General features: G+C 44.2%; 1 protein-coding gene across 4 annotated transcripts; it reads right to left on the bottom strand.

Annotated features, from left to right (window-relative positions):
• Positions 1-1,925: 1,925 nt before the first annotated feature.
• On the bottom strand, positions 1,926-15,911 carry ccdc171 (coiled-coil domain containing 171). 4 transcript variants are annotated; one of them, XM_085447573.1, is made up of 24 exons: positions 15,857-15,911; positions 15,009-15,159; positions 14,098-14,368; positions 13,529-13,679; positions 12,995-13,164; positions 12,651-12,797; positions 12,479-12,571; positions 11,457-11,617; positions 11,184-11,322; positions 10,865-11,068; positions 10,697-10,786; positions 10,070-10,273; positions 9,634-9,801; positions 8,014-8,181; positions 6,416-6,923; positions 4,946-5,062; positions 4,680-4,855; positions 4,465-4,599; positions 4,215-4,394; positions 3,564-3,709; positions 3,432-3,486; positions 3,191-3,322; positions 2,879-3,031; positions 1,926-2,758 (listed from the first exon to the last, which is right to left on the bottom strand). In XM_085447573.1, exons 2-24 carry the CDS (start codon positions 15,140-15,142, stop codon positions 2,510-2,512), a joined length of 3,951 nt encoding a protein of 1,316 aa, XP_085303699.1. In that variant the 5' UTR covers positions 15,143-15,159; positions 15,857-15,911; the 3' UTR covers positions 1,926-2,509. The 4 variants fall into 4 exon arrangements, with proteins under 4 accessions (XP_085303699.1, XP_085303691.1, XP_085303687.1 ...); XM_085447565.1 differs by having other exon boundaries at positions 4,680-4,828; positions 15,624-15,901; XM_085447561.1 differs by having other exon boundaries at positions 15,624-15,901.
• Between the last annotated feature and the right edge of the window lie 78 nt (positions 15,912-15,989).

The following is a 15,989-nucleotide window of genomic DNA, read 5'->3' on the forward strand; positions in this document are numbered from 1 at the left end:
TGCCTTTGACTCTCTGGACTACCATTGAGCCAAAACAATTTTCCCCTTTCAGATCTTCACACCTGCAAATGTCTCAAACTGACTGTAAAGATAAAGTTTGTCAGTTTGTTTAGTTTTTGAAGTTCCTGATCTCATACACAGTATATTCTGCTATATTTCATGCATTTAAACATGAAAGTAGTCCTTAACAAATTTGCCTGAACTCTGTAGAGGTTTAAGAATTACAAATAAAAAGCGCAGAAACATTTTGCTTCATTGAAAACCTCCTGGATATTATTCCATGGAGGTTAGTGTTCTGTTATTGACATATGGCCACTCCGTCACATCCTTCCTTTGTAGACTGTGACATTTTAAAGCAAAGGCTTTAACTACGAGAAGAGCCAATATTGTGGATGGATACTATCAGGTTTTCGTCCCCAGTGGAAATACTTTTACTTCACAGATTCTAACAGTCACAGGAGACATTGTGTTTGTATGTAATTTTCTGGGAAACGCTGAGATAAGCAGCCTCGAGTGCAGCTGCTGGTCACTGTGGCACGAGTCGAAGCGGTTAAAGCTGGCGATCCTGTTGTGTCGCTGCATGCCGGAGCTTATCTTTGTTTCTGGATTACATTTTTTATCCTCTGAGGGAATTCACAGCTCCTCAGATTTGTCATTTGAATCTGGTTTTCTATGAGAGAAGCTGCTGCTTCATCAGGAATTAAACTTAATCTGTCGTTTGAGAGCGGGACAAACTCTGACCGCTGCCTCCTGTTCAATGAACCTGTCACTTTTCTATTGGTGGAAAACACTAACCCAGCTGTCCTCTCTGTGATGCTAAGCTAAGCTACCCACTCCTTTCAAAGCAAATGACAGAGGAGTCAACAGCTGAAGGAGGGAGACAGCTTTTACCCGATTCCAGTGACTGTCAAGGAAAAAGCTTTCTGTGCACACCAGCAGTTTCTTTGATAGAGACTTTAAAGCTTGCATGCTAAATAAAACTAAAACTGTGTAATCTGTGACAAATAAATACTCTAAAAAAAGTAAGCTGGGAAGGACTGGCCACCAGGACTCATAACTGAAAAGGTGAGAGCAGGTCATGTTACGCCCACTGAAAACGGTCTTTGTATTGATAAGAGCTGAAGTTTCATTAGGACTGAGTGGCACTTATGTGTATTTTTTCTTTTCTCTTTGAGTTAATTTTGTTTCTCTTTGAGTGCAAAGAAGAACTCAAGACAACAGTAAAAAGCAGAGAATAAAAGTTGGATATAAGTATGAAAGGAAGAGTGTAAGACAGGAGGGGGAGCTCAAAGGGACTCCTCAGAGACAGAGAAAAAAAAAACGACGAACCCCTCCAGAGGAAAGAGAGTCGCGTTCAGCTGAATCAGCGCGGCTCTCTGTGTCAGCAGCTTAAGTCACTTTGTAAAGACGTCACACACTCAGAGCCCGAGGACATTTCTTTGGCCGTCTCATGGTAATGCCAAATAAAAAAAAGAAGCACACACCGCCTGAGGCTTCACACACACACAGAGTTATTGTGCTGATGCAGTAGTTATGAAATGTTTGTCTTGATTGCTTTTCCTGCTGGAAACTTTTGTTTTCACAACTTCAGTTTTGATCTTTAATGTTTTTTATTTTTGCAATATTTTGTTTGGAGGAATTTGTTTCTCTCTGAGGTCATGTATGTTTAAACTTAGTGGTCATTCAGTGTTCCTGAGATTATTATTTTTTGCTTAGTTTATTTATTTAATTGTATAATTTTAATTTTCCTTTAAGTCATTTGTTTTCTACTTTTTCCTCTTAAGGACTCATTTTGTGTCTGTGATGATGTCCTGTGTCCTTAGAGATTATTTGGGGTTATTTTTTTGTTTGTGATCATTTTGCTCCTTTAAAAATTATTTGCTGTGTTCAGTTACTTACAGATTAGTAAAATGAAAATGCTGCCGTCACTCCTTAGTGTTTTATTTTTAATTTTTAATTCCTAACAGTGAAAATCTGACAATAAATAAGTAAAAACAAATACAATAAACAAAAAAACATACATTTATATTTCTTTAGTTTTTCTGCTTTAGCTGGACATGTATCTGCTCGTGAGTTCTGTGTGCAAACAAACAAAATTTCAGCTCACACGAGAGCGAAAAAGTAACACGAACAGAAAATCTGCAGTGAGGTAACTGAGTAAAACCGACTGAACACACTAAAGAAGAATTTTCACGCTTTCTCTGTGATGTTTTCTTTCACATGAATCCTTTGAGAACGCACTCGGCCACAGCACACGAGCAGTAGCGTCTGAGTGACAGCAGCTCTGGTGGCAGCGGCAGCTGCTGATCCGTCACAGAGTCGCCGTCGTAACGCTCGACCATCTGGCCTTCAGGCGTCTGTCACCAGACAGCTGTGGAGAGAGCATGTTTGCCCGCTACTGCAGATGAATAAAGTTTTGGTTATTTGAAGGAGAAGTTTCTAAAATCAGAATGCCTCCACAACTTCAAAAGTGTTTCTTCTTCTGTGGTTTGTATCATTATATATGTGATCATTTCCGCCCTCCGCTCTTCACGTGGCCTCTGGTTTTTTTTGTGGCTTTCTTCAACTTCGTTTGACCCACGGTGACTTTGCAAGAAGCCGATGTAGGGGAGGAACTTGCTTTTGATGGAGGGGTGGGGTTTACCTTAGAGGGGGAGTGGTTTACAGTGATCATCGGGTTCTTTGACAAATCACAGAGGGGAACAGCTTGAGGTATTTCCAAGTCAGCGACAGGAAAGGTTTCTGTGAAATCAGACACCTGAAGAGAAACAAAGGTAATATTTATTGTAAACAGGAATTGTTGCATGTATAAAAATAATTCATTACACTAAAGATAGAGGCTTATAGAGACCAGTATTTAAAGGAGAGGGAGTCTTACAGGAACAAAGGCCAAGTTGTCACGGAGACAGGCATCCTGCAGCTCGCTACGCAGTGCTGTCACATGACTGCGGTGGGCAGAGACTTCCTGCTCAAGCCAATCATTCCTGGAGCTGCAGGTGTGGCAGAGCTGAGAGACGGCGGAGAGAAAACTCTGCACAGGAAGAGAAACATGAAGGGATGAACTGAGAGCGGCGAAGGGTGGAGGCTAAAGAGGAGAGAAAGGTGTAGAAGGAAGGAAGGAAAGAAGGAAGGAAGAAGAAAGGAGGGAAAACATAAGAAAAGAAAGACACTTCCTTCCTCGCTCTGCTACCTGGCACGCTGTCGCCTCAGGAGCTCCCATGATGCTCTCTGCTCCACTCAACTCTAGGTTCTCGTGAGGTAACAGCAAGGGGCGGGGCTTGGCCTTCAGAGAGTGTTGCGATTGGACGAGACTGTCCCTGAACTGAAGAGCACACTGCATTGTTTCAACAACTGTGAGGCCCAGAGTGAGTTTTCAGCAGTCAAAGTGAGGTCACCTCACTGTGTGTGTGTGTTTGTGCGCATGTGTTCACCTGCTTGCAACTCGCCTCTGCAGCCTTCATGCAGCTGACCACACCGTCCCGACGTCTGAGAAACAACAACGTCAACAACCAACAATCTCACAGTAAACAAACTTCTGGGCGGAGGGAAAGAAGGCTCGCTACCTGCTGGCATCGCTCAGCTCTTCCTCAGCTCGCTGCAGCCTCTCCTCCACCTGCTTCTTCCCCTTCTGAATCCCTGATAGGTGCTTACCCAGAATCCTCAGTGAGCGCTCTTTCCGATTCACCTCCTGCCGAGCCTCTGACAGCACCTGGTGAGAGAGAGAGAGACCTAGAGTTACCTGAAAGTAACCATCACTGCACCAGGGCTAAGGTGTCCACTGTGCAGGCTTGCAGGCATCTTTGTTTTCCACCAAACTCCACTAACTAAACTTTAACTTTTCTCTGACAGGATGACGGGGCTGCGGTCAGACTTTTCTAGTTTGTGTCTGAACCAAAGGATCAAAACACCAAAGTCACGTAACAGGGCAAACTTGCCTGATCAATCGAGGCAGCAGGAGACAGTTCTGTGTTCTGTGAGGTAAAATTACTCTTTTTATGAATGGAGTCTGGTGGACAGCAATTTGGGTGACTTCCTGCTTACTGTAGAAAGGGCTGTTTGACAGAAGGCAAAGTGGTGAACATGTTCTCAATAGAGCGTCCATCAAACCCAGGTCGAGTCAGATTCTGTGTGGGCGTGGCCTAATCCCACCTGCTGCAAGTAACACACTTGTTGATGTTCAAAAAGAGCAGAGTGAATATTTGTGTGTGGCGTACCTGTGTGGTCTGTCTCAGTGTGCGCTGTGTTTCAGCTTGCTCGGCAGCATTTTCGTCGACTCGCCGCTGCAGCGTGTGCAGCTGGTTGGACTGTTCCTGGATCAGCATCTGAGCCTCCTGCTCTCTGCTCAGAGCCTGACGGAGCTCCACGCACACACTCTGGAAACGCTCGTCTGGTACCTGAACACACACACACGTACGTCATGAAGGTGTTTAGCATGCAGGTGTGTGTGTGTGTGTTTTGCCTCACCATTCTGCTCGTCTCCTTCCGGAGTCCTTTCCTCAGATTGGCCACCTCCAGCCGCAGGCTCCGCCTCTCCACCTCTGCCGAATGCAGCCGCTGGCTGAAGACCAGGAAATGCTGCTGGAGGACCGACACCAAACTCTGCTGGCGCACAGAGGTCAAAGGTCAGCAGAGGGAGACAGTTTCTCAGATAAAATTGAGTTTCTTTTGTGTTTAGCGACCTTTGTGTCAGACTGCAAAGACGTCAGGCTACTCAGACCGAGCCTCATTCGGCTGCTCAGTGTCTCCTCCTTCACGCCACAGGATGATAGGCTGGACTCTGATTGGTCGAGGAGGAGATCAAGGAGGCGGGACAAGCCTGCGCAAGCCACTGAGAGCAAGAGTGGAGGGGACGAATCTCGAGAAACAAAAGAAACAAGATTTTTTTGAGGAGGTCTGTGTGTGTGTGTGTTTGTTTGTGTGTGTGTGTGTGTGTGTTTGTGGTTACCAGAGTCTCCCAGAGCCTCCTGCAGGTCAGACATGGAGGTCAGGATGGTGGATGAGAGACGTTTAGATCCAAACAAACGAGCACAAAGACCTTCACGACCGTCAGTCAGCTTTTTGTCTGAATAAAAAAAAAAGAAAAGTTTCTCAGTTTCCTTTTGTTTTTTAAACACACTCCACCAAACATTTATCATGAATGAAACACTTATTAATGTCTGCCAATGAACTAACTGTGCCAAAACTCTAAGGTTTTATAAATCAGGACATGAAAATCCTTCAATCTTAAAATTTGGGAAATCCCAAACCAACTACAAAACACAACATATCACACTGTCTCATTATTTACTTTTTAAAAATGGCGTCTAAATCCAGGAGTGACGTGTGAAAAACTAAGTCCACCCTTACTGCGCCCACAGGAATTCAGAGGCTAAGCAGCAGCCACGTGCTGATAATCAAAAGCACTCAATTAAACTCACGATCATGTGTGAGTGCCTCTATGACAGCAGGAGAAAGCCATTGTTAAACAATCTGAACTCCACCTCTACAGTCAGAACAGATTAATCCCACATGGAAAACATTGGAGGCTGCTGCCAAACTTCCTGCTGCTGCTGCAGTGGACCTCCCCGCAAATTCACTCGGAGTGTAATTTGAGGCTCTACGGTCCTCAGTTAGCACGCTAAATGCTCGAGTTCTCGACGGTACAATTAGAAAACAACAGAACAAGTGTGGCTTGTTGGGTATTTCAAGACCCTGCCTCTTCTCTCTTAAATAAGGTAGCATGGTTTAATTGCATCTGAAGAAACCGTAAGACTTCTGGAACGATGTGACCGATGGGCACATGAGAGCAAAGCAGAGATGTTTGTCCATAATGCCCAACACCATGTTTGGAGAAAACTAAACACCTCATACCAACTGTCTGTTTGTTATTTAAGATTCAAATGTGAGGAGATGCATCCGACAGCTAAAGCTTGGCTGAAACCAGGTCATACGACAGGACAACGATCCCACCAAATTAACCAAGTCCAGACTTCAACTTGATTGAAATGCTGTGGAAGGACTTTAAGAGATCTGTGCACAAACCTCAATCATCTGAAGCAATGCTGTGAAGCAGAGTGGGACAAATTTCCTCCACAGAGATGTGAGAGATCGATAGTCAGGAAGTGATGACTTCAACTTCTTGCTGCTAAAGATCGTTCCACAAGCGACTGAATCGTGGGCTGAACTGTTTTTCACAGGACCGCAGCTCCACAGCATGTATGTGAGTCTGGTAGCTTGTCATTACACTGACACTCAGATACACAGTATTTACGCTGCTCTCTCAGCTGCTGCACAACATCAGTGACACACAGCAGTGCAGCACAGTCTGTGTGTGCCTCTCTAACATCAGTGTGTTACCTTCTGAAGACGGTGTTTCCTTGAGCTGCTACAAACACACTGAAAGTGTTTCCTTTCTTGTTTGTGGAGGTGTGTGTACCTGCTGTGTCTCGACCCTTCTGTGTCGCCGTATCCGCCCCTCCACAGACGCAGACAGCTGGAGCTCCGCCTCCTCTCTCCAGACGAAGCAACACTGTCGTGTTCCTGGCCAGCGAACACCACCTCCTCACTGCCAGCACAGCGCACACAGTCCTCCTCCACCTCTTCGTTGCCCTCCTCGTCCTCTCTCTCTTCTTCTCTTCCTCCTTCTCTTGGTCTTTCTCTCCTTCCAGAGCATCAACCAGCCTCCTCACCTCCTCCTCCAGCTGCTCCCGCTCTGCCAGCTGCCGGCACAGGAATTTCTTCTGCTCAGAAAGCCCACACAGACGGTGGTGAGCGTGCCTCAGCGCTCCACCCAGCAGGGCGCAGGCTAAGAAGAAGGACGAGGACTCCTTGCGGCTTCGAGAGAGGAGGCCTCTGAGCTGGGAGAGGTCAGAGGTCAGCGAGGAACAGCGTTGCTCCAGAGAGGAGGTGCGATCACGGAGAGAGTCGCACTGAGAGCGGCAGAGCTGGAACAAAACGCGGAGGGGTTAGCATCCAAAATCAGAAACACGCTGGTTCAGCAAAGAGATGGAAGTGGGCGGAGCTGATGTGTATGCCGCCTCCAACGTAAAAACACACAAACAAACAAAATCTGCCATTTTCAGATCTTAGGTAACTGTGCACGTCTGGTATTAACACGGAGTGTGAGTATTTATTACACGGCGTGCTGCGGGGAAAAGCCTGTTTGAGTCTAAGGTTTATTTTTTAGCACCTTTTTTGCTTCTCATCCGTAAACTCTCTGCATTCTCTTTCACGTGATTCGGTTTATTTTGAAGCAGACGATGGAGCCACACTATGGTTTTACCGTCGTTGTTGCTAACGACAACGCATAAAAACAGGCGCTTGTCCGTCTGTAGTGTGGTTATATTACATATAAGAGAAAGAGAGAACTTTAAGAAAGTAATATAGCCACTACAGTGACCATCAGAACGATGAAAAAATATTGCCGTAAACAGTTTATTTTGCGACACCGCGAAACAAACGATAGCGTAAAATGAAACGATAGATGTTTTTATATCGTCATCCGATATATATCGTTATATCGAACAGCCCTAATGCTGGGTGTCACGGTATTTTTAATGGTGACAGTTGTTTACACGGTTAAACAAAGCTACTTATTTTCTTTTACATTAAACATGAAATGTGTCAACATGTCTTTTCTTCTCTGCTTTCGCATTTATTGCGTTTTCATGAGAAAAAACGTGTAAAGTGTGACGCTGCTCAGTGACACAAAGGTTGTAATAACTTCGTAACAAATCCCTATTAAGCTTTGCCTTTTTCTGCTCTTCACTCTTCGGTGAACTTTTTCTGTTGTTGTAAATGTTGCTGCAGAGAATTTTATGCTTTCGGAGACAACAAAGTTGGAAGTGAACAGATGATTTTTGTATCTGTCGTCTCGTCTCTTCGGAGAATCTGACCAAAGGGACTGATAACTGAAATCTTTCTGCTTCCATCCTGCTGATTCAGCTCACAGTGCCTCTGTCGCTGCAGGGCGACGTGACTGACGTACACGAGGCGCCGAAACACCCCAGGGATGAGTGTGTGTGTGTGTGTTACCTGCAGCTCGCTCTGCAGCCCCCTCACAGTGTGCGTGTGCTGTCTGCTCCACTCCTCCTCCCTCCTCCTCACGCTCTCCTCCAGACGGGACAACACACACTCCTGATTCCGCTGCAGCTCGCGCACACACACACTCTTCTTGTCGCACACGCTCTGCAGGTGGGCGATCTGCAGCGAGAGAGCAAAGAAAAACAGGGTGGGGGAGGGGCAGAAGAGCACTTCAACATTTTAGCCACATGGGAAATATAATGTTCACAGTCTGTCAGCAAACTGTTGCAGATGTGTCACAGCTGGCAGGTACAGGAAGTGAAACCTTGTAGCTCAGTGTCACCTCACCGGTTTGTGAAAATACTCTGAGGGTCTCAGGCCTCTGAATGACGCCACAGTCCTGGACAAGACCCAATTTATTCATATAGTCAGGAAGCTAATGTTAGCCGGCTCGCTCCTATATTGCTTATCAACATGTTTGCTAGCATTAAACAAGATAAAGCCACTTTTATCAGATGAAGCCCATTTAAACAAACAGAAATTTGACTGGCATTCGAGTAAAGTTCTTTCACCATCAAAATATCAATTGATTCAAATTCAACACTCAGACTGTCTATATTTTGACTAACATGTTATCAAGTAGGCAAACACATCTAAATGCAAGTTATCTACAGCTGTGACCACACAGGAACTGATTCCCTCTGACATGATAGCCAGAAACCATACACACTACGTCACTACTAGGCAGACCCTGGTCTATTACTAGATTTTAGATTTATTAACCTGGCGCAACTTCTCTTGTATTTACAGCACAGTAATTTTAATCTGTAAAACTGTAAAATGTAAATAAGGACAAAGAAAAAGGACGAACCTTAAACTACATCTTTGTGAAAAATAATTAAAACGCAATAATAAATAATTAAACATCGTTGAAATCTTGTAGAATTGTACTTTCTTTGTTTCATTTGACAGCCAGTTGCTGATTGTATGCAGTCACTGATGCAACTGTTAGGCTACTTCAAATTATAACTTGTCATCCTGCCATAGAAGGACAATGACATTCAGCATCTACAGGTGACTCTTGGTGACACAAAGTGGCTCTGAGATGTATTTTCTCAACATCAAGGAAAACCAGTGAAGCAGTGGGATTGACAGATACTGGTGAGTAACTCATGAAAGCAGAGTGAACACGTTTAAGGGCAACTAGAGTTTAAATAACCCTGTGCTGACCAGGTTTGGCACTTGCACCTAAACAATTTACCTTTTTTCTTAAGATCTGGCTGTGAAAGAAGTTAGTCAAGGCAAACAAAGTTCTCACTAACAACAAATTTTATTGGCTCTGTACCAAAGGAACAATCATCAGAGCTGCAGTGATTAGTCAATCATACTTTTATTCTTGGGGTCTGAAGAGTAGAGCTGAACAGAAAACACCTGAAACGAAACCTGGATTGTTTCTAATGACAAGCAGGGGGCGACTCATCTGGACTTCACTTAATCCTGGTTTCAGATTCTAGTTTCAAGTCTTATTAAATAAAACACATTTATTTTATAAATTGTGTTCATATGAAAGTAAAAAATGTTTTTGAGGTGAAGACAGGATGGGTATCAGTGGGTGAATTCAGCTTGGTTTACCTTGTTGTTGGCTTTCTTGAGGTCAGAGGTCAGCTGGTCCACCTGCTCGCTGATGACATCACACAGCTCCTTCCAGGTGAAGTTACCCAGAATGCTCTGAGATTGATCGAGGAGGACGCAGCCAGCCAGCAGGCGCTGGTAGAGGCAGTAGAGGAAGGACAGATGGGCCTGACACACAGACAGAGGCTCAGTATGAGGAGCCTGTAATGCATTTAAGCCTCAGCTGTAATGATATAATGACATCATGCTGCTGAGAGAGCAGGCTCAAACTGTGACTCTGCTGCCACACAACACACACAACACAAGTGTTTAACTGACAACGTTTCACTTTTTTCATTTAAATTGAGTCAACAGAAGATAAAAATAGTTTGAAAGTAACGGACAGATTAATGCAGCACCAGAATCATAACAAATGTTAAAAATCTCGATTCAGCACCGTCGACTCTTTCTTGTAGTGTTCAGTTATCTCCTGGACGTCTGCTGTCCTCTCCTCCCTCTCCTTCTCTAGTTCCCTCTTCCTCTCCTCCCTCTCTCTCTGCAGCTCGGCCTCCTGGCTTTGACTCTGTGTCGACCAATCAGAGCTCTCCTGGCGTAAGCGAGACACCTCCTCCTTCAGTTTCAGCGTCTCCTGCTGAGACTCCTGGAGAAGAAAAGAGAGAGAAAAACAGGTTGAGACATAAAAATGTCCTCACCTTCCAACAAACCAGAAAATGTCTTTGCAGATTACACAGAGATCCTGACCTTCCACCAACGTACTGAGAATCTTTAAATAAACGTCCTTTGAAAGTAACAGTCCCTGCTTCACAGAGACACACTTGTGTTAGTCCCATCTATCCAAAAAAGCAAACTTGGTGTTTCCACTCTTATGTCTGCTTATATCACGTCATGTGATTTATATACATGCTGGATTCTGTCTATCAAGGAGCACTTTTATTTATTTTTACCATTATTTATTATGTAAAAAAGAAAACTCATCCAGTGCTCCTGACTTTTCCAGCACTGGCAGTCCACATTAGTCCCATCGTTGTCTGGGATTCCATTTAGGATAAAGACCTGTACTTACATCAATCTGACTCCTCTGATCTGAGGTCAGCTGCTGAAGAGTCTGGTTCTCCTCCTGCAGCTTCTCCGACACCAGCAGCAGATCCTGGAGCTGCCACAGAAGAAGAGCAGAGGAATAAAATCACAATTCACCAGAAGAAACGCAGAAATAAACGAGAGGAATCTGTACCTGTCTGTCAGCGTCTAACAGCCTCTGCTGGTATGAGCTGAGCGTGGTCCTCAGCAGCTGCAGGACTTCAGCAGGAAGACTCTGTTTCCCATCATCCTCTGCAGGTTGCGCTGATGGTTCGCTGGTGTGCTGCTGCAGAGCGCCTCTGATCTGTTTCACACAGGTCACAAATGCCTCCTCTGTGTCGCACTGCCTCTGAACGGCCTAAACACAGTTCACAGAAATGAGCAAGAAGAATTCAGATATGATCGTAGCGCGACATGCACACGACACACAAACATGAACACACCAAGTTAAAGCATGTGTGTGTACGTTTTACCTGCTCCAGCAGTGAGTGTGTGTTTGCATGCTGTCGTTCCTCCTCCTCAAGTTTTTCTGAGAGGTCGTAGGTCGTCTTCCTCTCCGTTTCCAAAGCAGCGCTCATGACAGACTTGCACTGCTCGTACTCTAACTGCAACCTGTGCACATGTTAGAAATCCCAATTACAGACAACTAAAGAAAATACATCCAGCCTTTAGTGATGTGATTGGTTGATTAGATCAGATGACAGTTTATATATTTTTTTTAGCCGCATTTTCTGCAGTGACCTCACCGCTCCAGAGCGCGCTCAGTGCTGCTGCTCCTCTCTCTCTCCCGGCTGTAAGCGTTCTCCACCTCTCTGAACTGAGCTCTCAGCAGCTCCAGGCTGCTCTGTGCCTCCTGCTGGCCGGACCGCTCCACCGCCACCGCCGCCTCCAGGTCCCGCACACGCAGCTGGTGGTTACATGAACAGGGAGAGATATTAATAAGACTTCATTGATACTTCAGTGATTCTTTGAGTTCCTTTAGTGAATCGTTTTTATTTTAACCTCCTAGGACCTGGCGTCCACATATGTGGACATCACATTTGGGTTATTTAGACCAAAATACTCAATTTTGCTCTACAGGGGCCTGATATCCACCTACGAGGACATTATACTGCTACTGTTCTATCAAAATTTTAAACGAATGTCCTCATATGTGGCTCTCATTTTTCTTAGAAACAAAAATCAAGTAAAAAACAAATCTGGTAATTCTTTGTTTTTACATTCATCAGGTCCCAATCTGTCCAAATATCAAAGAGAAATTAAAAATGCTGTGGAAGAGTTCGGGTCTTAGAAGGTTAAGAACTTTGGCTAGCACAGATAGATCAGATATTGGTCTATAATTAGTTACAACTGCTGGGTCACCTCCTTTGTTGTGGGAGGCTCTGCCACAAAATGCGCTGCCAGCGTCAAAAAGTAAGGATCTATTAAATCAGTCCTGAAGATTTTCTATGATCTAACACTTTAAGAGCATTATGGACAGAAAAAGGGACAAAGTTAAATGGCTGACTGATGTACACCGTATTGCACTACAAAGGGCCTAACTTTGACTCAAAGTGCTTGCTTTGAAGCCGGGATGTTGTTTTAAACCAAAGCGTTCACCTTGTTTGCATTTTTAACAGCTTCACAGGTTCTGAACTAGAGCTGGTCCTTGATTCGAGTTGAGGATCACAAGGTGTTTAAAAAACTATTGATGTGTTTTCTCTGTTAGTGAAAACCTCTCTGCACTTTAATTGAATATGTTAAAGCTCCGACTCTGCGCGTTTGCTACCTGGACGATCTCAGAGTTGAACTTTGTCTCCAGGTGAGCACCTCGCTCTGCCTCGATGTTCGACTGAAGAGACTTCACCCTCTGCTCCAGCAGCTGGAGAGAGAAGACACACATCTGTTCTTCCTCCCGTTTCCCACCCAATGTTAAAAACAGGAACAGGGTCTGGCCTCACCTCCTTCTCCCTGCGGCTCCTCTCCTCTCTCTCCATCAGCTGCTTTAGCTCGTCGGCACGTCGTCTTTTCACCTCGGCCTCCTTCTCTCGCTCCGTCTGCAACTTGGCCAGCCTCGTCTCTGACTCCTCCAGAGCAACCTCCTGATCCTTGCAGACCAGAAGACACAAACCAAACCCCAAGAAACTTGTTTGAGGGTGAAGAAATACTGGATTCAATCTGTTTTTCAGCCCATTATTAGGCTGGTAAATGACATAATGTTTTAATCATGTTTAAGTTACATTTCTGAGTTTTTCTTTGTCACATGAAGACTAAAAACAGAGCTCTTTTCTGTTGTGACTCTAACCTTCAGCAGTTGGTGCAGTCTCTGGTTTTCAGAGCTGAAACTCTGAATCAGTCGATCTCGCTCCTCCACCTCACGCTGCGAAGCGTGCCGGTCTCCCTCGCTGGCCTGCCGCGTGATGTCCAGAGCTTTCTGCAGCTCCTCGACCGCCTGCTGGAGCTGCGCCGCTCGCTCTAACACACAAACACAAACATTGTCAGAGCTGTCGGTGCTCTAAGCCACGACGTTTATAGAGCAAGGGATTGATGCGGTCCTGCTGAGGACAGGATTTCTTGAGCACAGATGAAGAGTTCTTATATTTCTTTGACTTGTCGACATGAAAAACTCTACAAGGACAGAACTTTGTAGCACTTCATTTCACAGATCACTCTACAATCAAAAAGGAAGGACTATTAAAAGTCTGCTCTGTTAAAGTGACATCATGTGTTGCACTAAACTACACTGCCAGCTTTATTCTAATTGGCCGATTTTGGGAAGCCTGCTCCTGCGGGGGATCGCACGCAGCATGAAGCAGAAAGGTGCGTTGGATTCGTGTACCTGTGAGCGCCTGTTTGTCTCTGCTGAGCTCGGTGATTCGCTCGGCATCTCTGCGGCTCAGAGTCAGTTGGTACTGAAGCTCCACCCTCTGAGCCTCGCCGCGCTCCACCGAACACCGGAGCCGGGTCAGCTCTGCCTGCAGCCGACACACCTTAAACACCACAGTAACCACACACACACACTTACATTATTATTATTTATTTGTAGCTGATTATTTATCATTTGCTAATTATTAATTTCTGTCCAAAGTTTTATCTTTCTATCTTGAACATTTTGGATTTTCGATGCATTATTTGCACTTTTTTGCCAAAACTCTGAACCTTCTTTCTCACTCCTTCATATCTTTTAATCATAATTATGATTTTCATCTTTGGTCACAATTTCAGGTGACTTTATTAAACGATTCACCTCTGTTTAGACTGTTTAGATGACATGAAGGGGGAAATTAGCTCTTGAGAGCCAAACCGTTTTTGTAGCAGGCTGTAAACATGTTTAAAGTTGGACATTTTGCTGCTGGAGCCTCAAGTGGACATTAGAGGAACTGCAGGTTATGATTGGCTGTAGCTCACCTCCTGGTTGTGGCTCGCCTTCAGCTGCAGTTTCTCTTTCTCCACATCGTTGACTCTCCACCTGAGCCTCCTGCAGTCCTCGCCCCCATCGTGCCCTTCTGACGCCACCCTCCTCCCTCCCCTCCCCCCATGTCCTCCGCTTCTGTCTTTCCCTCTTCCTCTCTCTTCCCACTCCTCTTCCTCCTCTCCTTTCCTCTCAGCCCTCCTTCTTCGTCGGTCTCCTACTGCCTGCTTCTGTTTCTGCTGCGGAGCGTCAAAGCTCAAATTTGACCTGAAGAAAGCAAGAAACTATTTTTTAAATTTTTTTATTAAATACCCACATAACAGCTTAACTTAATCTCAGAAATGTGATTTTTTTATGTAATAATTTTTAAATTTAGCTGATGCTGTGAACACCTTCAAAGAGCAGATTGTTTTTAATCAGCCTTCTGTCCAGATTCTTCAGATTCTTCAAAAAAAAAAAAAAAAAATCGACATTTTTGTTTAATTTCCACCTTATCTTCTGACTTTTTATCTCAAAATTCACAGAATCTAAAGCTCATTTCCCCACATTTTTATGACTCATTTATACCATTCATAAAAGACTAATTTCAACATTTATAATGTCGTGTTGTGTTGTACGTGGGACAGTTTTCCAATGTACTATTGTACTATGTATGACTGTGCAATGACAATAAAGAGTTATCTTAAGTAAAAATTATAACTTCTTATATAGTAGCCTTTTTAAGATCTTTTTAAAAAATATGTCGAAGTATGCTTTTAACCCCCCCCCCCCTTTCAAACTGTTCCCTTTTTGGCTGTTATTTTAGTTTAAATCTTAAAACTAAAGAAAAAACAGTCATTTAATTCTTCAATCATCCAAAGTTTACATTTTTAAGGCCAACTAGGTCTTAAAATTTGCCTGCACCCACCTTGCCTTGTCCTCCCCGGAGCTCCGGGCTCTGCTGCCCGCGGGTCTCTCTTCGATATCCCGCGGCTCTGCTCTCCTCTCCCCGCTCTCGCTTCGGTCAGGTTGTCTCCTCCTCTTTGCTGTTTCCGTCTGCATATCTGAGTTCAGTGAACCTGGAATTGCATTTAAATGTCTGTTACTGTCACGCCTGAAGCTGTCCGATTTCCTCTTTGTGACCCCGGAGACTCTTTTGGTTGCTTAGACGCTGCTGTTGCCCTGCCAGCAGACGCACACGAAATTACAGCGAGCTCTGTTTACAAATCGTCTAAGTTAATTATTGCCTACAAATAATAAAGCTTGCACAAGTTCTACAAAAACAGTTACGACTAGTGATGAATAAACGGACCAGGTGATCAATTCGGCATCAGTAACAGAGCCCCCCAAAAAACCGTATTTCCGCAAGATTTCTATTTTATAACTTAAATCTCTACGTATATCTTCAAGCGCTATAAATACTTGTCAGGTGTTTCCTGTTGGGATTTTTGTCATTTTACACAAGTCTTTGTTGGCTTAAATGTGTACCGAATTATTTAAAATACTGTCTTCATCCTAACCAAATTGTTGAGTTTTCACTCACCTCTCTGACACTTGCTATCTATCGAGTCAGCGACGAACTCCATTGTTTTGTTAATGAAGCTTTGTTCTCGTACGATAAACAGTCCCGAAAAATACTCTTACTTAATAAATAACCAACATTGGAGGGTTTTTTAGCTTCAAACCCGTGTTTAATCATTATGCGACGCTCAGTGGCATCTTATCTAAGCACACATTTAGAAAGAAAACGTTTAAAACACTGTTATTAACACTTACTGTCGCACTAAAACCGAAGCCGTTTGAATCTGACGCCATCTTTAGCGTCAGTACGTCGCTTCCGGATCAGCGCTGGATTGGCTGGTTAAAGTTTTTTTATATACGTATTTATTTTTATTTGTTTTGAATGCAT

The sequence above is a fragment of the Copadichromis virginalis genome, linkage group LG3, assembly GCF_057382275.1.
Source record: "Copadichromis virginalis isolate Kocher_CV1m ecotype Utaka linkage group LG3, C_Virginalis_male_GT1.1, whole genome shotgun sequence".
NCBI lineage: Eukaryota > Metazoa > Chordata > Actinopteri > Cichliformes > Cichlidae > Copadichromis > Copadichromis virginalis.

What these genes read in the sequence shown, in the direction of transcription:
- ccdc171 (XM_085447561.1), bottom strand. Translation starts at nt 15,666, where the DNA reads ATGGAGTTCGTCGCTGACTCGATAGATAGCAAGTGTCAGAGAG. An exon ending in AGATAGCAAGTGTCAGAGAG is followed by an intron (nt 15,160 to 15,623) that starts GTGAGTGAAAAC and finishes ATGCAATTCCAG; the next exon opens with GTTCACTGAACTCAGATATG. An exon ending in CACACTCACTGCTGGAGCAG is followed by an intron (nt 11,069 to 11,183) that starts GTAAAACGTACA and finishes AACTGTGTTTAG; the next exon opens with GCCGTTCAGAGGCAGTGCGA.